At 46.6% G+C, this 27,608-nt stretch overlaps 1 protein-coding gene across 1 annotated transcript in view; it reads right to left on the bottom strand.

Moving 5' to 3' along the window:
* Positions 1–948: 948 nt before the first annotated feature.
* LOC144511017 (serine/threonine-protein kinase Nek8-like) overlaps positions 949–27,608 on the bottom strand; it is a 114,686-nt gene continuing 88,026 nt past the window's right edge. The window contains exons 19-22 of the mRNA XM_078240992.1: positions 23,852–23,943; positions 20,521–20,637; positions 3,470–3,589; positions 949–987 (exon numbers count right to left, since the gene is read on the bottom strand). Of these exons, the coding sequence (XP_078097118.1) occupies positions 949–987; positions 3,470–3,589; positions 20,521–20,637; positions 23,852–23,943 (368 nt within the window). The remainder of the gene's footprint in view (positions 988–3,469; positions 3,590–20,520; positions 20,638–23,851; positions 23,944–27,608) is intronic.

The raw sequence follows: 27,608 nt of genomic DNA, 5'->3' as shown, positions 1-27,608 counted from the left end.
GGATTTTCACCACGACGGTGAGGCTCTCTGACTTGGCAAAAATCCGAACCTCTCCACCAGTGCTGCCAAACCTGCTGAGAATTTCCAGAATGTTCTGTTTGTACTTCAGATTCACGAGGCTGGATTCCCCCACCCCTAATCCCCCCCCCCCCGCCCCTAATCCCCCCCCACCCCCGCCCCCCCTGCCCCGGCAGCAGGATCTTCTGGTCCCGCCAATGTTTACGCCGTCCGGCGCAGCTGGCCCGTTCCACAGCCGGGGATCCCACGGCAGGAGGGGTCGCCTTTGGCATGATCGGAAAATGCCACCGACGGGAAAGGCTGAAAAATCCTGCCCCATGGTCCCTAGATTTAGACAACTTCACATGTGGAAGCATTTTTTTTCCGACACTTGCATTTTCGAACCCCTTCGCAATTTGAAAAAAGTCTGTCAGGTTACCTCTCAAGACATTTCTTCTTTGAAGAGAATGGAGCTCTCTGATATGCACCGTCATCTGATTATATTAAACACACATGGCTCCATACACTTACATTACCAGCTCATCTTATCGTTTAGGTACAACACACTTGATGCCATACAGTCACATTACAAGCACTCAGCTCCAGACAGCTATACCACACAAAGAGTCCCTACAGCAATGCCATTTAATGATACTTAAAGACTGAAGAACATAAAATGGGGAGAGGATTCCAGCTGATTAAACAACAATTTATTCACCAATTCAGCGTCCTTTGCCTGAAACTTTGGTTCCCTGAGAACGATTCATTCAAACCAGTTGCAGATGTGTTAAGCGGGAGATTATTGATGTGTTCACAAAAAAATAGGCTTTAGGGCCATTGGCTTTGGGGGGCGGGGGGAGGATGCTGAAGGATGATGTCACTGGCAGTTAGCAGATGTGCTGCAATCTCAGTCAGTGTAACCCCACCCCCCCATCTCTAATCGATGTCCTTTCAAAGCCCGCTGCTCCCCCTGTACAACCTGCTGCGGGACTGCGAACAAAAAGGCAAATGGATCATGAAGGGAAAACCTTTTCTGTTACATGATGCTGGACTTTTGTCCCACTCTAAGACCGGGAAATCAAAGGGTAGGTCGAATGCAGCCTTTCGTTAGAAGGCAGGCCATTAAAGCAACAGCAGATGCTGGTACAGACCCCTTTAAAACAGTACAGGAGATCCAATCCGGAGAACCGTCTTCCAGAGCGGAGTCCAGTAGAATCTCGAAGCTCATAATGCCATCACATGCTGATTGGGTGTTGCTTATAATACTGATACTTTAAAAAAAAATCAAAGCCGGGGCCATCCTTCCAATGTTCACCCTGCAGCAGAGACACCAGAGACCCCCATCTTGCATCAAATGCTGATATTATTGAGTAAGGATGCCTGAGGTTTACTGTCTGCCCAATGTGTTAATGAACGCCCATTGCCAGCCAGTATCTAGTACAATGTGAGCCCATCCACACAGAGGATCATTGAGATGTTACTTAATTAGTGGGTGGGTGTGATAGAGTGGGGGGGTGGGGGGGGGGGTGGGGGGCAGATGGGACGGGGTGGAGGAGGAGACATCTCCCCATATTAGTGGACACTTGAACAGAGTTCCAGACGCTCAGTATTACTAGGGAAGAGCCACTGAACAGAAATCAAGCTGTGAAGGACAAAATATTGCAGATGCTGGAATCTGAAACAAAAACAGAAAAGGCTGGAAAATCTCAGTAGGTCTGACAGCATCTGTGGAGAAAGGATAGAGCCAACATTTCAAAGTCTGGATGACCCTTGAAATTGGCTCCAGGGTGGCCCCAAGCTTACAATTTTCCTTCTCGCCCCCCCCCCCTCCCCCCCCCCCACCCCTCGCCCCCCTCCCCCCCCCCCCCCCCCCCGCATGGCCTCAAATGAATGGGTTCACTGTTCCATAAAGCAGTTACATTGGCCGAACATTGGTCTGACAATTGCCAGTCTTTCACTGGCTGCTGCATGTCCTGCGCTTCGCTCTGGGAGTGTCATCAAATTAAAGTTTATTTTTAAAGTTTATTTATTAATATCACAAGTAGGGTTATATTAACACTGCAATGAAGTTACTGTGAAAATCCCCTAGTCGTCACACTCTGGTGCCTATTCAGGTACATTGAGGAAGAATTTAGCATGGCCAATGCACCTAACCAGCACGTCTTTCGGACTGTGGGAGGAAACCGGAGCACCCGGAGGAAACCCACACAGACATGGGGAGAATGTGCAAACTTCACACAGACAGTGACCCAAGCCGGGAATGGAACCTGGGTCCCTGGCACAAATTATGCCAATAACCTGACTTTCCATTAGGAACAATGTTAGCTACTGAGCCTCGCACCCTTAGCAGGGGAGGAGATAAAACCATCACTCGTTGCTTTAAAATGAGTAACATAACAATTGCTAATCAGTGTCAAAGCTTCTGTACTGGCTATTTTGAGGTACAGTGTCTCCAAAGGTGTTCCAAACTAACCTCTCTGATATCCGTAGCTATTCATCTCTCAAAACCCTTTATAGTTCACACTTGGCTCTATCTAATTTTGTAATCACTGATTTTACAAACGTATATTTGTACGTTCAGTTATGTAGGGAACTGGTGAGACCACGGGTGGGATTTTCCAGCCTCGCTCGACCCGAGACTGGAGAATCCCACCCGAGGTCAATGGACATTTCCATTGTCCGCCCCTCGCCCGCTCTGATTCTGTGGTGGACGGGGCGGTCGAATTCCGGCCCACATCCCGAATACTGTGTGCAGTTTTGGTCTCCTTATTTAAGGAAGGATATAAATGTATTGAAGACAGTTCTCAAGAGGTTTACTAGATTGATACCAAGAATGGGCATGTTGTCTTATGAGGAAAGGTTGGACAGGCTGGGCTTGTGACCATTGGAGTTTAGAAGAGTGAGGGGTGATTTCATTGAAGTTTATAAGATCCTGAACAGTCTTGACAAGGCGGACGTGGAAAGGATATTTGCTCTTGTGGACGAGTCCAGAACTGGGGGGGGTATGGTTTTTAAATTAGGGTCGCCTTTATAGGACAGAGATGAGGATAATTTTTTTCTCTCAAACTTTGGAACTCTCTGCCTCAGAAGACGGTGGAAGTGGGATCAATAAGTATTTATAAGGTGGAGATACATGGATCCTTGTTAGACAAGGGAATCAAAGGTTATTGGGGGTGGATGGGAATGTGGAACTTGAAACACAAAAGGGATCAGCCAGGTTTTATGGAATGGCGAAGCAGGCTCAAGGGGCCGAATGGCCTATTTCTGCTCCTATTTCACACGTTTGCAACTGGCTTAACAATGAAAGGGAGAAGGATTGACACTTGATGTTGTGGCAGGTGAAGTCAATGGTTTCCCAGTTGGGTTGTGGCCTGGTCGGAAAGGTTTGGTACTGTTTCCCACAGAGACTAGCCTGAGGGTGACCGTTTGTGGTAGCTCTCCTGGCCAGATGGCTTCAGGTAAGAGTTCTCACCTTCAGCAGCTGCTGCTGCAGCTGCTGCATTGCATCAGAGTTCTGTTTGAGAAGCTGCTTCTGTTCTTTCAGCTCCTTGTATAACTTGTCTATCTCTGTCTGAAGTCTGGCTTCTCTCTCCTATGGAAAGGAACAGATGGCAATGATGAGCAAATTCTGCATTGCCACCTCAGCAACCAAATCTCAGAAAATAAACCACTTAGAGCTAAATTGCCATGTGCAAAGCCAGCCACTGATATCTGCTACGTAATTAGAACTAATTATATTGTTAGATAGCTACATTGGCGCCAAACAACGTTACCAGGTTAATATTTTTTTATTAACCACCAATGCCGCAACGTTCTCAGAAGACTAAGGAAATTTGGCATGTCAGCTACGACCCTCACCATCTTTTACAGATGCTCCATAGAAAGCATTCTTTCTGGTTGTATCACAGCTTGGTATGGCTCCTGCTCTGCCCAAAACCACAAGAAACTATAAAAAGTCGTGAATGTAGCCCAATCCATCACGCAAACCAACCTCCCATCCATTGACTCTGTCTACACTTCCCACTGCCTCGGCAAAGCAGCCAGCATAATTAAGGATCCCACGCACCCCATTCTCTCTTCCACCTTCCTTCGGGAAAAAGATACAAAAGTCTGAGGTCACGTACCAACTGACTCAAGAACAGCTTCTTCCCTGCTGCCATCGGACTTTTGAATGGACCTACCTTGCATTGAGTTGATCTTTCTCTACACCCTAACAACGATTGTAACACTACATTCCGCACTCTCTCATTTCCTTCTCTATGAACGGTATGCTTTGTCTGTATAGCATGCAAGAAACAATACTTATCACTTTATGCTAATGAATGTGACAATTATAAATCAAATCAAATCAAATCAAAATCATTCCTTTCTGCTCCCCCACTATCAACATCCTCGGATTTACAATTGATCAGAAAAAACTGGACTGGCCATATAAGTACTGTGGCTACAAGAGCAGGTCAGAGGCTTGGAATCCTGCAGTGAGTAACTTACCTCCTGACTCCTCAAAGCCTGTCCACCAACTACAAGGAACAAGTTATAACTCCTTAAAATGCCACAAACAGGTGCAGAAAATAGTCAAAAAGGCCAACGGAATGCTGGCCTTTATACTTAAAGGGCTGGAGTATGGGGATGCAGATGTTATACTGCAGTTGTACAAAACCCTAGTTAGACCCCACTTGGAGCACTATGAGCAGGTATGGGCTCCACACCTTAGGATGGATGTTTTGGCCCTGGAGGGAGTACAATGCAGGTTTACAAGAATGATACCTGGACTTCAGGGGTTAAGTTACGAGGAGAGATTAGACAAATTAGGCCTTTATTCTCTCAAATTCAAAAGGTTGAGAGTTGAACTGATAGAAGTCTACAAAATATTTTCAGCGAAGGACAGGGTGGATAAGGATAAATTGTTTCCACTAGTTGAAGACTCAAGAACCAGGGGGCCTTAATCTAAAAATTAGGGCCAAGCCATTCAGGAGAGATGTTAGAAAACACTTCTACATGCAGAGAGTGGGGGAGGTTTGGAACTGTCTTCCTCAAACAATGGTGGATGCTGCTTCAATTGTTAGGTTTAAGTCTGAGATCGGCATTTTTTTATTGAGCACGGGTATCAAGGGATATGGGCCTAGGGCAGGTACATGGAGTTAGGCCACAGATCAGCCATGATCTTATTGAATGGCAGAGCGGGGATGAGTGGATGAATGGTTTACTCCTGTTCCTATGTTCCTAAGTCCTATGTTCCTCAGGAGTGTGATGGAATACTCTCCACTTGCCTGGATCGATGCAGCTCCAACAACACTCAAGAAGCTCGACACCATCCAAGACAAAGCAGCCCAATTAATTGGTACCCCTTCCACAAGCATTCACTCCCTCCACCACCAGTAGTAGTCATACATGGATAGGGTGGAGGTGGTACTGGGTAAGATGCTCTGAGGAGAGTTGGTGCAGACTCGATGGGCCGAATGGTCTCCTTCTGCACTGTAGGGATTCTATGTTTGGGCAGATTGATAGTGATACAGTCAGGTGCAGAAATAACTGAATTATGCTACAGAAGGCTACCTCGGGCTGGTACCTACAGGGGTGTCATTGGGCTGTGGAATGATACGTGATATTGGCAGTGAACTGGACATCAATCAATATCGACGACAAATTGGCCATTGTATGATGCCAGCTGCAAACTCAGCACAGCTTAATTCAGTTTGAAACCAGGAGGGAGTGGGACCCATCGCACAAAGCACGCCAAAGAGGGTTAACTGGACAGCGCCTAGATTAGGATCTAAGCAAATGTTGATAAGAGAAGGTCAATGGGCAAAGGCTCTTTCGCGCTCCAGAAAGGAGCGGTTCAGATTGGTTGCTTTGTGCTGATGTATTCTCTGAAGCGGAATAAAAGCAGGACGTTGAAAGAGCCCCTTTCATTGTTGCTGCATTATTCAAGTCTTTGTTTGGAGCTTTCCTCTCCCCCAACTCCTGCCTCCCTTTTTTTTTCCCTCTGTCCCTCTACTCCTTTCTGTGACAGAACGCCGGGCAGCTGTAAATGGGAGCTGTCGTTGGGAATTGTTCTCTGTTTCTCTGGGATCATTTTAACTCCTTTTGGTCTTTCTTTCGCGGTGCTCAAGAGTGTCATCAGAATACAGCCAATCAGTAATGATAGCTGTATTCGTTGACCCATAGCCAGAACTCAGTGACCCTCACATCAAACCCTGAATCAAAGCCTGCTGGAACCCCCTGTGAATCCTACAGCTCCCCTCACTAATGATCTCATTTGTGCAAAAAGGTTTTTTTTTTGTTTTCCATTCCTTAAGAGCATTTATTTTAAACGCGAAACTGCTTGCTATCATTAATTTGAAATGTTTTCCCTAATTATTAATACACACTTAGGTCTGGCCGTAAATATTTATGCCATGTTAATTTGGTGAGAAAATTTTTAATCTCCAGTTTTCATCCCGGTTTCTTGGTGCCTGTTAAGATCTCATTAGCCAGCAGCTGGAGCCTCTTGGCGCAGTTATCTGATCTCAGCTTCACCGCGTTGTAAAATCTGTCGTATAACTGCAGACGCACCGGTGTGAGGTTCTGATTTAGTGAGTGAAAGCATATCTGGGAGGCATTGCTAGATATAATTGCATCCAGCACAAATCCATCTCTTTAAGCTTTCATTTTTTTTTCTGCTGGATTGTTCTAGAGCGGCACGGTGGCACGGTGGGTTAGCACTGCTGCCTCACAGCGCCAGGGGCCTGGGTTCGATTCCCAGCCTGGGTCACTGTCTGTGTGGAGTTTGCACGTTCTCCCCGTATCTGGGTGGGTTTCCTCCGAGTGCTTTGGTTTCCTCCCACATTCTGAAAGACGTGCTGATTAGGCGCATTGACCCGAACAGGCGCCGGACTGTGGCAACTAGGGGAATTTCACAGTAACTTCATTGCAGTGTTAATGTAAGCCTTACTTGCGACTAATAAACTTTAAACTGAATGTCTTTTTTTGTGAGGGAGGCGGAGCAGGGAGTGGGGGGTGGTTTGCTGTGTGCAGGGGCAAGATTTCTCCCGTGTCCCTAAACAATGGGTTTACGATTTCATTCCGTGCAACCCACAGAAGGAATCTCTCTCCCAGTGCCGGCAAAGAGCTGAATGGACAGGCAAGGGTTTGGGGATAGACTTCACTCTGCTCGCCGCATGTTCTCAATCTGAGTGCTGTATGAACCAGGCAATATAACCTGACGCTGCCACCATTCCCAACTTGTATGGCTGTCAAATCTGATTTCCATCCTCACACTCAAATCAAAGGGCACTTTGAAAGGGGGTAACACCATGGGACAGCTAATGTTACAGACGCAGTGGTTAGGATTGGGCCTGAAATTTCCCACATGGCGTACTTTTGCTTCTGCCTGAACTAATACAGGGGGGGGGGGTCACTGAGCAAGATGCCCAAGGTGTTTCACATTAAGGAGAGGCCTAGTGGTATTATCACTAGACTACTAATCCAGAAACTCAGCTAATGTTCTGGGGACCCGGGGTTCGAATCCCGCCAGGGCAGATGGTGGAATTTGAAATCAGTTAAAAAAAATCGACTGAATTAAGAATCTACTGATGACCATGAAACCATTGTTGATTGTCGGGGAAAATCCATCTGGTTCACTAATATCCTTTAGGGAAGGAAATCTGCGTTCTTACCCGGTCTGGCCTACATGTGGCTCCAGAGCCACAGCAATGTGGCTGACTTCTCAACTGCCCTTGGAAACTAGAGATGGGCAATAAATGCTGGCCAGCCAGTGACACCCATGTCCCATGAATGAATTTAAAAAAGGAAAAGTTAGATAACCAGTTATATGGTGGCATTAGTAAGGCCAATCAGTAAAACTCTACCACCAAATTCCACCATTCTAGGCAGGTGTTGACACAGAGGAACATTCTCACAATGTGTGTATCTGAGACTTTCCAATCAGGATTTAGGCTCTGTTGTTTCAAAGTTGTCAGCTTTAGGTAGCACCCTCACCTGAGAAGGTAGTGGGCTGAAGTCCTGGCCCGGGACTTGAACACAATCTCAGTTGACTTTCCAATGCAATACTGAGGGATGTTGGAATGTGGCTGAAATGTTGAAGTGAGGTCCTTCTCTTCCTCTTCAGGTGGACATATAAGATCCAAAGGTGCTAATCACAGAAGAGCTGGAGAGCCCTGTTGGTGTCCAGGACAATATCTATCCCTCAACCAACTCCACAGTTTAATCAGTCAGCTGCCTCTTGTTATTGCTTTTGCTCTGTGCCAACTGCACATTTCCCAACACTTTGTAACATCCATTTAGGCAATCCGAGGTTATGAATGGCACTGCATAAACAGAAGTTCCTTCATTCTATCAAAGACCACCTTGTGCTCATGCTTCCCATAACTGCAGTGGGTATGAGGTTATTGCAGCACCCATAGTGAGCGTTAAATCCTTTGTTAAAACTCCAGGTAGTGGTGCAGTGGTATTGTCACTGGACAAGTATCCCAAGCGTAATCATAGATTCTGAGGCACAAGTGCAGAAGAAGGCCATTTAGCCCATCGAATCTGCACCGACAGTGCATCTTACCCAAGCCCTCTCCCCCAGCCTATCCCCATAACACCACAGATTTACTATGGCTAATCCATCTAACCTATACATCTTCAGACACTAAGGGGCAATTTAGCATGGCCAATCCACCTAACTTGCACATCTTTGGACTGTGGATGGAAACCGGAGCAACCAGAGGAAACCCATGCAGACATGGGGAGAGTGTTCGAATCCCACCATGGCATATGCGAGAATTTGAATTCAATAAAACATCTGGAATTAAAAGTCTAATGAAGACCATGAAACTGTTGATTTTCATGAAAAAAACCTATCTGGTTCACTAAATGTCCTTCAATGAAGGAAATCTGCTGATCTTACCTGGTCTGACCTACATGTGACTCCGAATCCACAGCAATGTGATTTTTAAATATCCTCTGAAATGGCCTAGCAAGCTATTCAATCGCTACTAAGAAAACAAAAAGAAATGAAATTGCAGGACCACCCAGCACCGAGCTAGGCACCGGAAACCACATCAGCAAACCCTACCCTATTGACCCTGCAAAGTCCTCCTTACTGACATCTTGTGCCAAAGTTGGGAGAGCTGTCTAACAGACTAGTCAGGCAACATACTCATTGAATCATAGCTTACAGATAATGTCGCAGACCCGACCATCACCAATCTTGGGTGTGTCCTGTCCCACTGGCAAGATAGACCCTGCAGGGGTGGCGTGGCACAGTGGTATACAGTCGGGAGGAAGCTGGAGTCCTCAACATTGATTCTGGACCCCATGAAGTCTCATGGCACCACGTCAAACATACACAAGGAAAGTTCCTGTTGATTGCCACATAACGTCCCCTCTTGGCTCATGAATCAGTCCTCTTCCATGTTGAACACCACCTGGAGGAAGCGCTAAGGGTGTCAAAGGCAGATAATGTACTATTGGTGGGGGATTTCAATGTCTATTACCAAGAGTGAGTCAGTTGTCCCACCACAGACCAAGCTGGCTGGGTCCTAAAGCTAGGTATAGCTTCTAGACTGGGACTGCAGCAAGAAGGAAAAGTATACTTGATCTCATCCTCACCAACCTGTCTGCCGCGGTTGTATCGGTCCAAGGCATTATTGGTAGGAGTGACCACCACCTAATCCTTGTGGAAACAAAGTCCCATCTTCACACTGAGGGTACCCTGCATCATGTTGCGTGGCACTACCACTGTGCTAAATGGGTTAAACTTCGAACAGATCTAACAACTCAAGACTGGGCAACCATGCACGCTGAGGGTCATCAGCAGCAACAGTACTCAATCCCAATCTGTAACCTCATGACCTGGCATATCCCCCACTCTACCATTGCCACTAAGCCAGAGGATCAATCCTGGTTCAATGGAGAGTGCTGGAGGGCATGCCAGAAGCAGGCACATCTAAAATGAGGTGTCTACCTAGTGAAGCTCCAACATAGGATTACATGCATGTCAAATAGCATAAGCCGCAAGTAGTAGACAGAGCTAAGCAATTCCACAACCGATGGATCAGATCAAAGCTCTGCGGACCTGTCACATCCAGCCATGAACAATGCAGAAGAAAATGTTGAAGCATTTGCAACAATCTACAGCCACATGTGCCGAGCGGATGATCCATCTCGGCCTCCTCTCAGCATCTCAGAAGTCAGTCTTCAGCCAATTTGGTTCACTCCACGTGATATTAATAAACAGTTAAAGACATTGGATACGGCAAAGGCTATGGCCCTGATAACATTGCAGCAATTAGTACAGAAGACTTGTGCTCCAGAACTTGCCGTGCCCCTGGCCAAGTTGTTCCAGTACAACACTGATATCTATCCGGAAATGTAGAAAATTGTACACAAAAAACAGGACAAATCTGACCGAGCCAATTATTGCCCTATAGGTTGACTCTCGACTATCAGATAAGTGATGGAAGGGGTCATTAACGATGCTATCAAGCAGCATTAACTCAGCAATAACCTGCTCACGGAATCTCAGTTTGGGTTCTGCCAGTGTCAATCAGTTCCTGACTTCATTGCAGCCTTGGTTCAAGCATAGACAAAAGAGTTGAACTTCAGAGGTGAGAATGACTGCCCTTGACATCAAGGCAGCATTTGACTGAATGTAGCATCAAAAAGCCCCAGCAAAACTGGAACCATTGGAAATCAGGGAGAAAACCCTCCGCTGTTTGGAGTTCATACTTGGCACAAAGGAAGATGGTTGTGGCGGTTGGATGTCAGTCATCTTGACTACAGGATATCACTGGAGGGGTTCCTCAGGGGAGTGTCCTTGGCCCAACTATCTTCAGCTGCTTCATCAACGACATTCCTTCCATTGTAAGGTCAGAAGTGGGGATGTTCGCTGATGACTGCGCAGTGTTCGACACCGTCCATAACTCCTCAGATACTGAAACAGCCCATGTCGAAATGCAGCAAGACCTGGGCAATATCCAGACTTGGACTGACGAGTGACAAGTGACATTCATGCTACACAAGTGCCAGAGAATGATCATTTCCAACAAGAGAAGATCTAACCATCGCCCCTTGACATGCAATAGCAATACAGTCACTGAATCCCCCACTATCAACATCCAGGTGGCTATCACTGACCAGAAACTGAACTGGACTAGTCATATAAATACTGCTACAAGAGCACGTCAAAGGCTCAGAATCCTGCAGCAAGTAGCTCATCTCCTGACCCCCCTAAAACCTGTCCATCATTTACAAAGCACAAATCAGGAGTGTGATGGAATACTATCTACTTGCCAGGATGAGTGCAGCTCCAACAGCACTCAAGGAGCTTAACACCATCCAGGACAAAGCAACCCGCTTGATTGATTATATAAAGATCGCCTTCTGATTTTAAAATAAATCAGGTTTGTATCATCAGATATTCCAGAACGGTTTGAGGCAAAGCTGCACATCCAATCAACTGTGCGAAGGCATGTAGTTGCACCTAATTATTCTCATTAAGGTTTAGTCAGCAAGCCATGGCTGTTTCTATTTTTGTCTAGGTTCCTCATTCTCATTAATTGTAAAGATTCCAGTGGTTTGAAATGAGCAATGCTTCTCAGTCTGGTAACGAGTATTCATAAGATATAGAGCAGAATTAGGCCATTCAGCCCATTGAGTCCACTCTGCTATTCGATCATGGCTGATATGCTCCTCATCCCCATTTTCCTGCCTTCTTCCCATAACCCTTCAACCCATTACCAATTAAAAATCCATCTAACTCCTCCTTAAATTTACGCACTTTGTGGTAGTGAATTCCACAGATTCACAACCTTTGGGAGAAGTAGTTTCTCCTCAACTCTGTGTTAAATTTGCTCATCCTAAGACCTCTCGTCCTAGAATGCCCCACAAGAGGAAGCATCTGCCCCACATCTACTTTATCCACACCTTTTATCATCTTGTATACCTCAACTTGATCATCCCTCATTCTTCTAAATTCCAGAGAGTATCGGCCTAAACTGTTCAATCTCTCTTCATACGACAAACATCTCTGGAAACAATCTAGTGAACCTCCTCTGAACTGCCTCCAATGCCACTACATCTTTCTTCAAATAAGGGGACCAAATCTGTGCATTATACTCCAGATGCGGCCTCACTAATGCCTTGTATAGTTGCAACTATATTTGCAAACGTAACAAAGGCACGGTTCACACATTAGTCTAGTTCCATTGTTCAGTGGAGTTGAATGATTGAATTGCTTTAAAGGTGGAGGAATGTGCTAAATGATATCAACTATGCCAACTAGACCATTGTCTTTAAGTTGTAAGTTATCTTCATTTTTAATTATGTGTCACATACAGTATGGTGCTCTGCCTTAAGCTATGTTAATTTACCACCGTATTTCCATAAATAGCTATCAACTCTTTCGGTACTTTGCCAGAAGTTTTTTTATATTTTTTAAGTCAATTGCAAAATATCAGCAGACAGACAGCAGCGGATTGTCCTTATTTACAAAACATGAGAATAATTTGGAATAAATTGGAATGCTGAGCAGACCAGAGGATGGGGTGCATCAAAGAGCAGCCACTAGCCCAGAGAGATATACGCTCGCTAAAATATTTATAGCAAATTGTAAACAGCGCTTGGACCTGTGTGCAGCGCGTTCAAAATTCTACAGATGAATCCCAGCAAGGGTACAATGGTTAAATTCATTATTTTTTGCAGCCCAGACAGATAGTGTACGGGTCTTACCGGCTCTTGTTGTGGGTTCATGAATATTTCACAAGGCTGCCTGTTACTTGTGCACCTCTCATAGGGGGCGATTCTCCCATTAGCGCGGCAGGCCGGGAGATTTCAGCAGGGCCGGATGAGCGCGATCCGCGCTGGATGTCCAGCCCCGACCACCTCTTCCAGCGCCAGATTTCCAGCTCCGTCAGTTCCACGCTGGAGATGCATTAGATATGCAGGGGGCATTTTAATGTTATTCAAATGTGATTAACGGGCCCAGGACTGAGGTCTCTGGGCCTGCTCGCATCTCTGCCCCCCCCCCCCACCACCCCTTACCCCCCATCCCCGCCAGAGCGTTTCACTCCAGTGGGGTTTACAGTAGGTCCCCACTTTCGGGGAGCTAGCGGCCCGACCCCGCTGGAGTGAATGGAGGACAATTGGGGCCCCCCTTGAGGGTCAGGTGCATGGGGGGGGGGTTGCCCCCTGGGCATTGGCAACGTCCAGGGGGCACCTTGGCACTGCCCATTGGGCATGGGGCAGTACCAAGGGAGCAGGGCATATGGGGGGAGCGTGGCCTGATGGGAGTGGAGCCTAGGGGGCAATCGATGGGGGTGGGGAATCTCGCGGCCACTCTGCATAGGAATTGATAGGGGAAGGAGGAGGCCAGCGGTCGCGGTGAGCTGGGGGAGGGGGTCACTGTTGGGAGGGGGGGGGGGAAATCGGTGTGGGGGGGGGAGGTTGGAGATCGTGGCAGGCCAGGAGGAGGGGGGAGTCAGGGCTGGGTACGGGAATGTCGGGGGGCCAGCGATCGGGCTCTTGGGGAGCCGGAGGGCTGGCGTTGCAGGGGCCATGGGGCTGGCCAGCAATTGAACTGGCTGGCAATGAGGAGGCAAGCGGACTGGGGCTACTGCTCATGTGCTGATCTCGGGCTGACAGATCGACACACGCGCAGTGGCTCTCTGAGCGTGCTGATTTCAGCCTCTCCAGAGGGAATAGCCCCGCCCCCTGAAATTTAATGATATTCACACAGAGTGTGGGAGATTCTTCTATGAACTCCCAGTGAAAAAACCAGAGTGAATTACTGCGGTTTTCACACAAATTCGACACAGAACTTTTTGGGGAGAATTCCGGCCATGGTCTTGAGAGCCTAAAGACAATTTTCTTTTTCCAACTCATTTGAGCCCAATTCCAGACGACTTCATTATTTGCACCTTCAGGTTCAACCGGAGCCTTGGTTAGGTTATCTGCACCCCCTCTATCATTAAAAGGAGCATTAGTTTGGCCTCATTGATAAATATTGGCTTGAGTTGTGGGTTCAAGCCACAGTTCCCCCTATTTACGCACATTAATCTTGGCTTTTCCTTCAGTTCAATGCTGAGGGAATAGCCAGAGTTGTGGATTATTAAACCAAAGTCCCACCTGCCTGTGAAAGATTCCATATGACATTTGAAGAATGTCCTGGCCAACAATCTTCCCACAACTAATAATATCAAAAGTAAATCCATTAGGTCATTCATCATATTGTTGTTGTTGGGATCTTATTGCACACAAAATGACTACCATGTGTGACGATAGCAGTGCATTTAATATATGTGTTTAAGGGAATATTTAAAAAGTCTGCATTATGCTACAGGAAGTCAGTATGTCTGGTGGGAATGCAGCTCAGATGGTGGAAGAGCAGGATAATTACTCATTTTAGCCACTAAGTGTTTATTTTAAGTAGAGCTAATGAACTTTTGTTTACTTAAGTTCCCTTGGGATTTCTGACTAGGTTGACTGACAGGGTCATGTGAGTTTTAAAGTTTTTAGTTTTAGTTTTTCAGTGAGTTTTCACTGGCTTCAGAGACATGGTGCAACTTTGATTTCACAGGCGGAGCTCAGTAGAGGTTACACAAAACTATATTGTTAGGAAGCAAAAAACTGGCTGTTAAAAGACTGAAACCGTAAATTCAGTAAACAATCGTAGGCCAGGCAGCATCTGTGGGGAGCATAGGGGAGTTAGCACTAGGTATGTGCTCTTCACCTCTACACAGATACTACCTAAGCTGCTTTATGTTTCTGGTGTCTTATGTTTTCCTGTGATCTTCCAGTTTTATTTTGATATTTATTTCCCTTCAGCACCTTACTAGTGATGGGAAGTTTGGCATGGAAGTATTTGACCACGGAGTACGCCTTTGCTGAGTCTGGTTCTGTCCTTGAGATGCTTTATGTTAAATCTGTTGTATAATGTAGGTTATTGTTGTCCTCACAGGCACATTTGAGTAGGGATAGTGAGAGGACAGATTATTCATTTCACTGACTCTAGCCTAGCAATGCTGATACCATTTGTAGTATCCCTGCTTGCTGAGATTAGCTAGCTCACTAGAGATCAAGGAACAGCAGTTTTTTAAAAAACAGTTAGACGATTGGATTTCTTTCCAGTGACCACTTTGGACAGTACATATATATTTCAGTCGTACATATGGACTTCCGAAAGGCATTTGATAAGGTGCCGTACCAAAGGTTAATTCACAAGGTTAGATCACATGGGATTGGGGTAATTGATTAGCTTGGATAGGTGACTGACTGATGGACAGAGAGTTGGGATAAATGTTTTTTTTCTGGATGGCAAAATGTAACTAGTGGGGTGTCGCAAGGTTCGGTCCTTGGGCCCCAGCTATTTACAATCTATATTAATGGCTTGGATACAGGGATAGAAGGCTCTATAGCCAAATTTGCAGATGACACAAAAATAGGCAGGACAGTAAGTTGCAATGAGGAAATAGGAAACTTACAATGGATATGGTTAGGAGAGTGGGCCAAAATGTGGCAGATGGAGTTTAATGTGGATAAGTGTGAGGTCATGCATTTTGGTCGGAAAAGTGGGAAGGCAACTTATTATCTAAATGGGAAGAGACTTTGGGGTTCTCCGGTGCAGAGGGATCTGGGTGTCCTCGTTCATGAGTCACAGAAAATTAGCATGCAGGTACAACAGATAATAAAGAAAGCAAATGGAATGTTGGCATTAATAGTTAAAGGAATAGAATATAAAAGTAAGGAAGTCTTGTTGCAACTGTACAAGGCATTGGTGAGGCTGCACCTGGAGTATTGTGCACAGTTTTGGTCTCCTTATTTGAGGAAAGATGTGGTGGCATTGGAAGCAGTTCAGAGGAGGTTCACTAGATTGATTCCAGAGATGAGGGGTTTGGCCTAAGAAGAGAGATTGAACAGTTTAAGCTTATACTCTCTGGAATTTAGAAGAATGAGGGAAGATCAAGTTGAGGTATACAAATGATAAAAGGTAGACGTGGATAAAGTAGACGTGGAGCAGATGCTTCCTCTTGTGGGGCATTCTAGGACAAGAGGTCATAGTCTTAGGATAAGGGGTAGCAAATTTAAAACAGAGTTGAGGAGAAACTATTTCTCCCAAAGGGTTGTGAATCTGTGGAATTTGCTACCCCAAAGTGCGGTGGATGCTGGGACAGTGAGTAAATTTAAGGAGGAGTTAGACAAATGTTTAGTTGGTAATGGGGAAGGGTTATGGGGAGAAGGCAGGAAAATGAGGATGAGGAGCATATCAGCCATGATCAAATGGTGGAGCGGACTCGATGAGCCTAATGGTCTAATACTAATGCTCCTATATCTTATGAGCTTAACTTATGTGATATTGTTGTTTATGTGCAGAGAGAAAGAAACTTTTGCAGAAAAACAGGTTGGGAGTTCAAGCTGGGAATCTGCTGAAGACAAAAGTCGACAAGCTGCTCTAAAATGCTGAAAACTTCAATGCTGTTAACACAAGTTGTAACAAGTATGCCTGGATTTGCTAACTGTATTTAAAGTGGTATTTAAGTCGAGGAAGAATGTTGCTTATTTGGAACTGAAACAGACTGAAGATAAAAAGTAAAGGTTTTCCTTTCAATTTTAAATATTGTTCAACTGATAATAGTTAAGCTGTTTCATTTGTTAGCGTTATATTTAAACTGTGCTATTAAATAAAGTTTGTTTTACTATAAAAGATCCCTAATTTTGTCAGAGGAATCCTTCCAGGAAGAAAGTATCCTATTCTCACAGTTATACTAAAATAGGAAAATGGTTGGGGTCTAGTGTGGCTTCCTAATGTAAATTGGGGTTCTGGTCCAGCGCCCTAACACATATTTACTTGTGATGTATATTGTGATGGAATCCCTGGCTTGTGGAATCTGACTGAGGGGTGCTGATGGGACAGAGGTGCTGGATGCACTGTTGCCTCACAGCGCCAGGGACCTGGGTTCGATTCCCGGCTTGGGTCACTGTCTGTGCGGAGTTTGCATATTCTCCTTGTGTCTATGTGGGTTTCCTCCGGGTGCTCCAGTTTCCTCCCACCGTCCAAAAGATGTGCTGGTTAGGTACATTGGCCGTGCTAAATTCTCCCTCAGTGTACTCGAACAGGCGCCGGAGTGCGGCGACGAGGGGATTTTCACAGTAACTTCATTGCAGTGTTAATGTAAGCCTACTTGTGACACGAATAAGTAAACTAAACTTAAAAGGAAATTGGGGAGATGCACCAGAGGGAGCCTCTGGAGAGTGGAGTGGGTACTGCCTAAAGGCCAGAGTAGGTTCAGAGGGTCCAGTCAGAGCAGAGCGGGGCCAGAGGCCCTGTGCAGACTGAGTGTGGGACTGAGCAGTCAACGCGAGGCTGACCTGGGGTGGAGGAGGCCGAAGTTGGACCACTGGACATGCAGGACCATGGGACTCCCAGCATCAGCCACTGTGTGCACATGTGTACATTACCCCTTCCTCCTGACCCCAACTGGGTGACAACTGTGGGCAGGTTTGCAAGGGAGATGATAGTGGTGCACCTGGAAAAGGAGAACCTGAAGGTATGTTCTCCCCGTGTCTGCGTGGGTTTCCTCCGGCTGCTCCGGTTTCCGCCCACAGTCCGAAAGACGTGTTGGTTAGGTGCATTGGCCATGCTCAATTCTCCCTTAGTGTAGCCGAACAATGGGGCGACTAGGGGATTTTCAGAGTAACTTCATTGCAGTGTTACTGTAAGCCGACTTGTGACACTAATAAATAAACTTTAAACGTCGTTGCTTGCCTCCCCAGTAGAAAAGCAGCTTGTGAGCCAGATGGTTTTAAGAAAGGCTGAGGTGTTGCCCCAGACTGATTTTACGCTAAGATGGCCTTGACGACCAGAGAGTTTGACTTCTGCTCCTCAGAGACAAGAATTTCCAATGTGGCTGGCCAATCTGATTGGCTGCTAACTGAGCCCAACAGCGCCTGACCTCAGTAGTGGCCGCTGCTGGGACTACAAGCAGTCCCAAGAAGAAGATCACAGTGACTCGACTCAAAGATGAGACACGGGGGGTTTTGGACAGGGAGGGAATCATGGGCTGTGGGGAAGGGGTTTAGGGGGTCTGATCTTGGAGGACAGGGTGGAAGGCACAAATGGGGGAGAAGTAGGTACCCTCTTTCTTTCTGTCTTTTCATCTCAGGTAGTGATTAAACAAACTGGCCACTGTCCTTCCACCAACACCATATTATTATAGAGGATCATTTAAGCGCTAGAATGCAGAAGGAGGTCATTCAGCCCATCAAGCCTGCACCAATGACCATCCCACCTAGGTCCTATCCCCGTAACCCCACATATTTACCCTGCTAATCCTCCTGACACTAAGGGTTAATTTAGCATGGCCAATCCACCTAACCCGCACATCTTTGGACTGTAGGAGGAAACTGGAGCACCTGGAGGAAACCCACGTAGACATGGGGAGAATGTGCAAGCTCCACACAGACAGTCACCCAAGGCTGGAATCGAACCCTGGCACTGTGAGGCAGCAGTGCTAACCACTGTGCTACAATGCCGCCCCAAAAAGAGACAGACTAGACCCTTAAAGTGCCAATTACTTGGCCAATTACAGGCCTCAATAGGGTTTGTGGAGCTGGTAGGCTGGACAATGCCTTACCCACCCACCATGTTATGGGGACAGCTGAGAGGTGGGTGGGATAACCACCCCTCCCATCTTGCATAACTATCCCCGCCTCAAACATGTCTGCTGAGGGCAGGTTTGGGAGGGGGGCGGTTGGGGGGGGCAGTGTGGGTTGGGGCTGTAAGGCTCCCCCAAGATTGTTGGCACCATTTCTGTTACTTTAACTAACTAAATGCAACTGTGATGTGAGAAAAAAAACCTTTTCAAACAGCGAGTGGTTCGAGTCTGGTCTGCACTGCCTGGAGCTGTGGTGGAATCGAAGCATTCAAGAGGGCATTAGATGATTGAAGTAATGGCCAGGGGTACAGGGAAAAGGCCAGGGGAATGGCACTAAGTCATGATGCCTGTTTGGCGAGTAGACACGAGAGGCCAAATAGGCCTCCTGTGCTGTAACAATTCGCTAATTCTGTGATGAGGTGACCAGAATCGGCCATACCCTGCATGATGTAGTTGCAGACGATTCAATTAAAGGTGATTCTGGTGGATTCTTGCCTTCAAGAACAATGGATGTCGAGCTGGGAAGGTTCCGGACAAATATACCATTTTTGTTGAAGATTGTACCTCTGGAACTCTGGAAGCTGTTGCTGGGTGAGAGTAGGTGGCTGAATCCTTGAAGAAAAGAAGCTGGAATGCTACATGAGGGAGATTAGAATCTTGAAGAACTTTGTGGCTGAAATCAGTGCGATATATGCTGGATGAACAGCTTGGTAAATCTGTGAGTTCCATCTTTTTTTGCGTCTGTTATTTAATGTGTGATTTATCATTTATGATTTGCCTTTTAATTCATATTCAATTTATGTTGTTTTGTTTTATTGTTAAAGTAAAAGTGATGAAAAGCTAAAATCGTGTCCTTTGTTCACTGGGTTGGTTAAATAAACTCTGTCTTTTTGGGTTGTTTTAATTCAATTTGTTTGTGGGACATGGGCGTCGCTGGCTGGCCAGCATTTATTGCCCATCCCTAGTCACCCTTATTCAGAGGGCGGTTGGGAGTCAACCACATTGCTGTGGTTCTGGGGTCACAGACCAGGTAAGGATGGCAGATTTCCTTCCCCAAAGGATATTCGTGAACCATATGTTTTTTTCCGACAATCAACAACGGTTTCATGGTCATCAATAGATTCTTAATTTCAGACATTCTTTATTGAATTCAAATTCTACCATCTGCCGGGTCCCAAGAACTTTAGCTGAGTTTCTGGATTAATAATCTCGTGATGATACCACCAGGCCATCACCTATCATAATTTCCCTGTTGATCTCCCCGGGGATCATAACAACACCAAAATAAGTTATTGGATGCCAAGTGGGTTGGGTCATCCTGAGAGACGCAGTCACTAAAATTTGCTCTTGCTGAGAATCCCATAGTCCTTGACGTATTATCCTGCGGTTTTTCTAAGACACTGTTAATACCCTGATTAATGGATTAATGCATGTCCTATTGGAGTACAGAAATAAGAGGTCCAGTCTGAATTGGCCATCACCCTACTAGCCGTTTATAAGCTGATGTTCTCCTTTATACTGTCCTTGACTATTTCTGGAAACATGTGCATGCCAAATAAGAGTGGGATTCCCGAGTTAAATATCACTTGGCTCACACTTGAACCTGTTACTAGATGACTGCTGGCTTCAGAAGAACCACAGTCCAACCACAGTCAACACCTTTGAGCACGAGATGAATTGGATTTACTCCATTGGTAGTGGCCGCCAAGTTCAAAGTCAACCAGGGAGATGGGCAAAGAGGAATGGTACAGGTTAAAGACCCCCCATGACAAGTTTCAAGCGGGCCAGCTCCATTCCAATTTTCCCGTTCTCCATAGGATCTGCACGTGTTTCCAATATTAGTGGCATCAAACCCCGGACCTACGACAGTCAGCTATGTTCATACCAGTGCTAAGCGCTGCTGTTCCTCCAGGAGATGTAGGCTGCTGTGGCTTTCCTCCTGTGGCTGCATTCTGCCTTCAATCCTCTGTTTTCCCTTCGCCTCTCTGACCAACTCAGCATCCTGTCGAGGAGAGGAAACAGCCGTTATTGCTCACCCGCCGTTCTAAATGTTGGCCGGAATTTTCCGGCTGTTCACGCTGGCGGGATTTTCTGGTCCCACTGCAGTGAACGGAGATTTGGCTGAGCGTCAAATTCTCCGTCCTCGCTTGTAGCTGCAATGGGGGGGGGGGGGGGAGGGGCGGCATGAACGGCCAGAGAATTCCAACCCATTATGTTCAAATCTCAAATCTTTTTTCTGATTTAACGTCAGAGTCTAAATTCATTACTATCCCCACACCAGTAGGTTCAAGAAATAATTGCAAAACTGCTTAGTGGATGTGACAGCAACAATGACAAGGGAGAGACAAATGTGCATGTGGTTGAATTTAACCGAGTTGTTTTTCTGAATGCTGCACACTCTGTTGCCCGGGAAGGCCTATACTGCACAGCAATTAGAAAACAGCACAGCCCTGTCCACAGATAGGAAAATGAGAGCCAGTTCCTCTGTGGGATGGTAATTTGCTGGTGGCAGCAGAATAAAATGACAACAAAAGCTGTCATTCACGGAAAGGAAGCTGACATCTTTATCTGTTACTCCAGTCCCATACAGCGTGCTTGACTCATGGTGAGTGATCTAGAAGGCACTCGGTCGCAATGCTGAGAAACAAGAATGCTTCCCGCAAGCTTTCTCGGGTCACTGTCTGTGTGGAGTTTGCACACTCCCCTCCCGTGTCTGCGTGGGTTTCCCCTGGGTGCTCTGGTTTCCTCCCACACTCCAAAGATGTGCGGGTTAGGTTGATTGGCCATGCTAAATTGTCCCTCAGTGTCTGTGGGATTAGCAGGGTAAATATGTGGAGTTACAGGAATAGAGCCTGGGTGGGATTGTTGTCAGTGCAGGCTCGATGGGCTGAATGGCCTCCTTCTGCACTGTGGGGATTCTATGATCCTCAATAATACTAGGACTAATGGAAAGGCTTCAGAGACTTACATATATAAATTGGGAGAAATGTCCTGGTCCGCCTGGGGTTGGGTGGCAGGGGGGGGGGGCGGGGCGGGGGGGGGGGGGGGGGGGGGGGGGGGGAGGGTGGTGGTGGTGGGGGGGCGGGGGGGGGGGGGGGGGGAGGTGGCGGCGTGTGAACCTTGCAAATGTCCATTGACGTTGGATGGGGTTTCCCGGATTTGGGGCGAGCGCAGTCGGAAAATTCCACCCTGTGCCTTTCATAAAGTTAGGTTTGGTATGAACAGTGGTGTTGTCACTGGGTTAGTAATGCAGAGAGAGACCCAGGGTAATGCTCTGGAGACCCAGGTTCGAATCCCACCACTGCAGATGGTGAAATTTGAATTCAAAGAAAGAAAGACCAGTGCAGCATAGGAACAGGCTCTTCGGCCCACCAAGCCTGCGCTGCCACATGACACCTTTCTAAAGACCATTTGCCTCTACGCAGCCCATATCCCTCTATTCCCTGTCTATTCATGTATCTGTCAAGATGTCTCTTAAAGGTTGCTATTGTATCTGCTTCTACCACCTCCTCTGGCAGCGCATCCCAGGCACTTACCACCCTCTGTGTAAAAAATTGCCTCTCACATCTCCTTTAAACTTTCCCCCATGACTTTAAATCTATGTCCCTAGTAATTGACATTTCTACTCTGGGAAATTCAATAAAAATCTGGAACTAAAAGTCTAATGATGACCACGAAACCATTTTTGATGGTCGTAAAAACCCATCTGGTTTGCGAATGTGCTTTCGGGAAGGAATACTGCCGTCCTTACCTGTTCTGGCCTGGATCCACAAGAATAACTGAACTGAAATGGTCTAGCAAGCTACTCAATCAGGGATGGGCAATAAATGCTGACCCTGACATCCCATGAATGAATTCTCAAAAACAAGGGAGTCACTTGTGTTATACAGGATAAAAGCAAAATACTGCAGATGCTGGAATCTGAAACAACAACAGAAAATGCTGGAAAAACTCAGCAGGTCTGACAACATCTGTGAAGGGCGCATCGAGCCAATGTTTCGAGTTTGGATGATGCCAGACTCGAAATGTTGGCTCTATTCTCTCTCCACAGATGCTGTCAGACCTGCGGAGATGTGTCAGGAAATGTGTCAGCCAATTTGCACATAGAAGCTCCCACAAACAGCAACGTGATCCACTGCTTTCCTAATGTCATTTGAGGGATAAGTGTTAGTCACGGAGAAGGGAGAATCCCCCAGTGCTTCGTCGAATTGTGCCATGGGATCTTTATTAGCTATCTTAAAAGACCTTGATTTGTTGTCCAAGACTGCACCTCTGACAATGCAGCTCTCTCTCAGTACTGCACTAGAATCATAGAATCCCTACAGTGCAGAAGGAGGCCATTTGGCCCATCGAGCCTGCACCGACAACAATCCCACCCAGCCCCTATCCTCGTAACCCCACGTATTTACCCTGCTAGTCCTCCTGACACTAAGGGGCAATTTAGCAAGGCCAATCAACCTAAGCCGCACATCTTTGGAGTGTGGAGGGAAACTGGAGCATCCGGAGGAAACCCACGCAGACACGGGGAGAATGTGCAAACTCCACACAGACAGTGACTCAAGCTGGGAATCGAACCCAGCTCCCTGCCACCGTGAGGCAGCAGTGCTAACCACTGTGCCACCGTACCGCCGCTAAATGCGGCTTTGCCGGTGTTGCCCACATTCTGAGATCTGGGAGTTAAAAATTCATTTTCATTTGTTGCCTCTGAAGGGAGCACAAACTGAGGAGGCTGTCCTTACCTCCTCTGTTTTCAGTAACAGTGCCGATATCGATGGTCATGTGGGCGATAGCACTGCACAATAAAGGGGCCACAAGCCCTGTTTGGATCAGGCAATGAAGCGAGCTGGTAAACATCTAGGCCATTGCATCATGGGCTCATTAATGAACTAATCATGCATCGTAAGCTCTGAAATGGGGCTCGATCGGAGGAGGGCTGTTACTGAGTTTGCAGCTGGCTGTTTGGAACAGTTAGAACAGAGCTATTGACGTGACTGTCAGAGGCCTTTTTAAAATAACATCCTCTTAACAATGAGGATTAAAATACACTTTGCTTAATTAATTTTCTATTAAGACTTCATACATATGCAAATTTCATTCAATTAAACTGCAATTAAAGTCTAATTCTGTGGAGTACATTAAAAAGAGCTCATTTTCTTTGACCTGATGCTAATTAAACTGGACTGATAAGAAGATGACGAGGCTGGAAGTGATCAAACCTTGTTCTTTGACAGGGGTGACGTGGTGAGAGCGGGATGGCGATAGTGCTTCGAGCTTTTCACTGCGGACGCTTCCGAGTTCAACCAGGTAGCTAGGTAAAGACAAATACCATTAGCGAACAGGTCAAGGGGGGATTGAATAAGATGATCATATCTATCAGGGGTTTCTATAGTAGATAGGGTGTAATGAGAATCATAGAATCTCTACGGTGCAGAAGGAGGACATTTGGCCCACTGAGTCTGCACCTACCACAATCCCACCCAGGTCCTATCCCCATAATCCCATGCACTATGTTGGGGGTATACTACAGGCCCCCCAACAACCCAAAGGAAGTGGAAGAACGGATATGTCAGGAGATAATGGATAGGTGCAGGAAAAATAGGGTTGTTGTAGTGGGAGACTTCAATTTCCCTGGTATAGACTGGAAATCGCTGAGAGCAGGGACTCTGAATGGGGAGGAATTTGTAAAATGTGTACAGGTAGGTTCTTTGGAACAATATGTAGATAGCCCGACTAGAGAGGGGGCTATACTGGACCTGGTACTGGGGAATGAGCCCGGTCAGGTCTTCAAAGTTTCGGTAGGGGAACATGTGGCAAATAGTGACCACAATTCTGTTAGCTTTAGGATAGTGATGGAAAAGGATGAGTGATGTCCCAAGGGTAAGGTGTTGGATTGGGGGAAAGCTAACTTTCGTGGGATTAGGCAGAAATTGGCAGCTGTTGATTGGGAGAGGCTGTTTGAGGGTAAATCCACATCTGGCATGTGGGAGTCTTTTAAGGAACAGTTGTTAGGGCTGCAGGACAGGCATGTGCCTGTAAAAAAGGATAGGAAGGGTAGGATTTGAGAACTGTGGATAACCAGGGAAATTGAGGGATTGGTCAAAAAGAAAAGAGAGGTGTACGTTAGGTCCAGGCAGCTAAAAACGGAGGGAGCTCTGGAGGAATACAAAGAAAGTAGGAAAGAACTCAAACGAGGAATTAGAAGGGCAAAAAGGGGTCACGAAATGTCCTTGGCAGACAGGATTAAGGAGAATCCCAAGGCATTTTATTCATACGTTAGGAACAAAAGGGTTGTCAGGGAAAAAATCGGACCTCTCAGGGACAAAAGTGGGGAATTATGCTTAGAGCCCAAAGAAGTAGGGGAGATCCTAAATGAATACTTTGCGTCGGTATTCACAAAGGAGAGGGATGTGTTGGCTGGGAGTGTCTCGGAGGGGAGTGTTGACCCGTTAGAGAAAATCTCCATTACAAGGGAGGAAGTGTTAGGTTTCTTAGGGAATATAAAGACTGACAAATCCCCAGGGCCTGATGGAATCTATCCAAGGCTGCTCAGGGAGACGAGAGATGAAATCGCTGGGCCTCTGACGCAAATCTTTGTCTCGTCACTGGACATAGGTGAGGTCCCAGAGGATTGGAGGATAGCTAATGTGGTCCCGTTATTTAAGAAGGGTAGGAAGGATAACCTGGGAAATTATAGGCCGGTGAACTTGATGTCCGTGGTAGGGAAGTTGTTGGAGAGGATTCTTAGAGATAGGTTGTATGCGCATTTAGAAAGGAATAAACTCATTAACGATAGTCAGCATGGTTTTGTGAGAGGGAGGTCATGCCTCACTAACCTGGTGGAGCTTTTTGAAGAAGTGACTAGAATGGTTGATGAGGGAAGGGCCGTGGATGTTGTCTATATGGACTTTAGTAAAGCGTTTGACAAAGTCCCTCATGGTAGGTTTGTGCAAAAGGTTGGATCTCATGGGATAAAGGGGGAGGTGGCTAGATGGGTGGAGAACTGGCTTGGTCACAGAAGACAGAGGGTGGTAGTGGAAAGGTCTTTTTCCGGCTGGATGCCTGTGACTAGTGGTGTTCCGCAGGGCTCTGTATTGGGACCTCTGCTGTTTATGATTTATATAAACGATCTGGAAGAAGGTGTAACTGGGGTGATCAGTAAGTTTGCGGACGACACGAAAATGGCTGGACTTGCAGATAGTGAGGAACATTGTCAGAGGCTACAGAAGGATATAGATAGGCTGGAAATTTGGGCAAAGAAATGGCAGATGGAGTTCAATCGAGATAAATGTGAAGTGATGCATTTTGGTAGAACTAACGTAGGGGGGAGCTGTACGATAAATGGCAGACCCCCCATAAAGGGTGTAGATACGCAGAGGGACCTGGGTGTGCAAGTCCACAGATCCTTGAAGGTGACGTTACAGGTGGAGAAGGTAGTGAATAGGACATATGGCATGCTTGCCTTTATAAGATGGGGCATAGAGTATAAAAGTTGGGGTCTGATGATGCAGCTGTATAGAACGTTGGTTTGGCCGCATTTGGAATACTGCGTCCAGTTCTGGTCGCCACACTACCTGAAGGACGTGGAGGCTTTGGAAAGAGTGCAGAGGAGGTTTACCAGGATGTTGCCTGGTATGGAAGGGCTTAGTTATGAGGAGAGATTGGGTAAACTGGGGTTGTTCTCACTGGAAAGACGGAGGATGAGGGGTGACCTAATAGAGGTGTATAACATTATGAAAGGCATAGATAGGGTGAACGGTAGGAAGCTTTTTCCCAGGTCGGTGGTTACGTTCACGAGGGGTCATAAGTTCAAGGTGAGGGGGCGGGGGGGAGGTTTAACACAGATATCAGAAGGACGTATTTTACACAGAGGGTGGTGGGGGCCTGGAATGCGCTGCCGGGCAAGGTGGTGGAGGCGGACACACTGGGAACGTTTAAGACTTATCTAGATAGCCACATGAACGGCATGGGAATGGAGGGATACAGAAGAATGGTCTAGTTTGGACCAGGGAGCGGCGCAGGCTTGGAGGGCCGAAGGGCCTGTTCCTGTGCTGTATTGTTCTTTGTTCTTTGTTTGTTCATCTACCCTAGCTAGTCCCCCTGACACTAAAGGGCAATTTAGCATGGCCAATCCACCCAACCTGCACATCTTTGCACTGTGGGAGGAAACTGGAGCACCCGGAGGAAACCCACGCAAACACGGGGAGAACGGGCAAACTCAGCACAGACAGTGACCCAAGCTGGAAATTGAACCCCAGGCCCTGGTGCTGTGAGGCAGCAGTATTGATCATTGCGACACCATGTCGCCATTGTGCCTCCGTGCCGCCATTATTCCCACCGGCTAGAAAATTTACAAAATTTACATCATTGGCCTGACAGTGATTGAAGCAAATTCAATCGTAGCATTCAAAAGGGAATGTAATATATACTTGAAAAGAAAACATTTGTGGTGCTATGTGGAAAAAGCAGGGAATGAGTCTAATTAGATAGCTCTTTCAAAGATCCAGAACAGACACGGTGGCACAGTGGTTAGCACTGCTGCCTCACAGCGCCAGGGCCTGGGGTCCGATTCCAGCCTTGGGTCACTGTCTGTGTGGAGTTTGCACGTCCTCCCAGTGTTTGCGTGGGTTTCCTCCGGGTGCTCTGGTTTCCTCCTACACTCCAAAGATGTGCAGGTTAGGTGGATTGACCATACTAAATTGTTCCTTAGTGTCCAAAGATGTGTAGGTCAGGGAGGTTACAAAGAACAAAGATCAAGAAACAGTACAGCACAGGAACAGGCTCTTCGGCCCACCAAATCTGCACCGATCACATTGTCCTAGCTCGACCACTACCTGTATCCCTCTATACCCCACCTGTTCATGTGCCTATCCAGATAAGAAGGCATCTTACGTCGCTAAACAATCTGCCTCAATCACTCCACTTGGCAGTGCATTCCAGGCCCCTCATCACCCTCTGTGTAAAAAACTTTCCCTG

Source organism: Mustelus asterias, chromosome 24 (genome assembly GCF_964213995.1).
Source record: "Mustelus asterias chromosome 24, sMusAst1.hap1.1, whole genome shotgun sequence".
Taxonomy (NCBI): domain Eukaryota; kingdom Metazoa; phylum Chordata; class Chondrichthyes; order Carcharhiniformes; family Triakidae; genus Mustelus; species Mustelus asterias.
The sequence above is the reverse complement of the archived record's forward strand: the minus strand, read 5'-3'. Positions and strand labels throughout refer to the sequence as shown.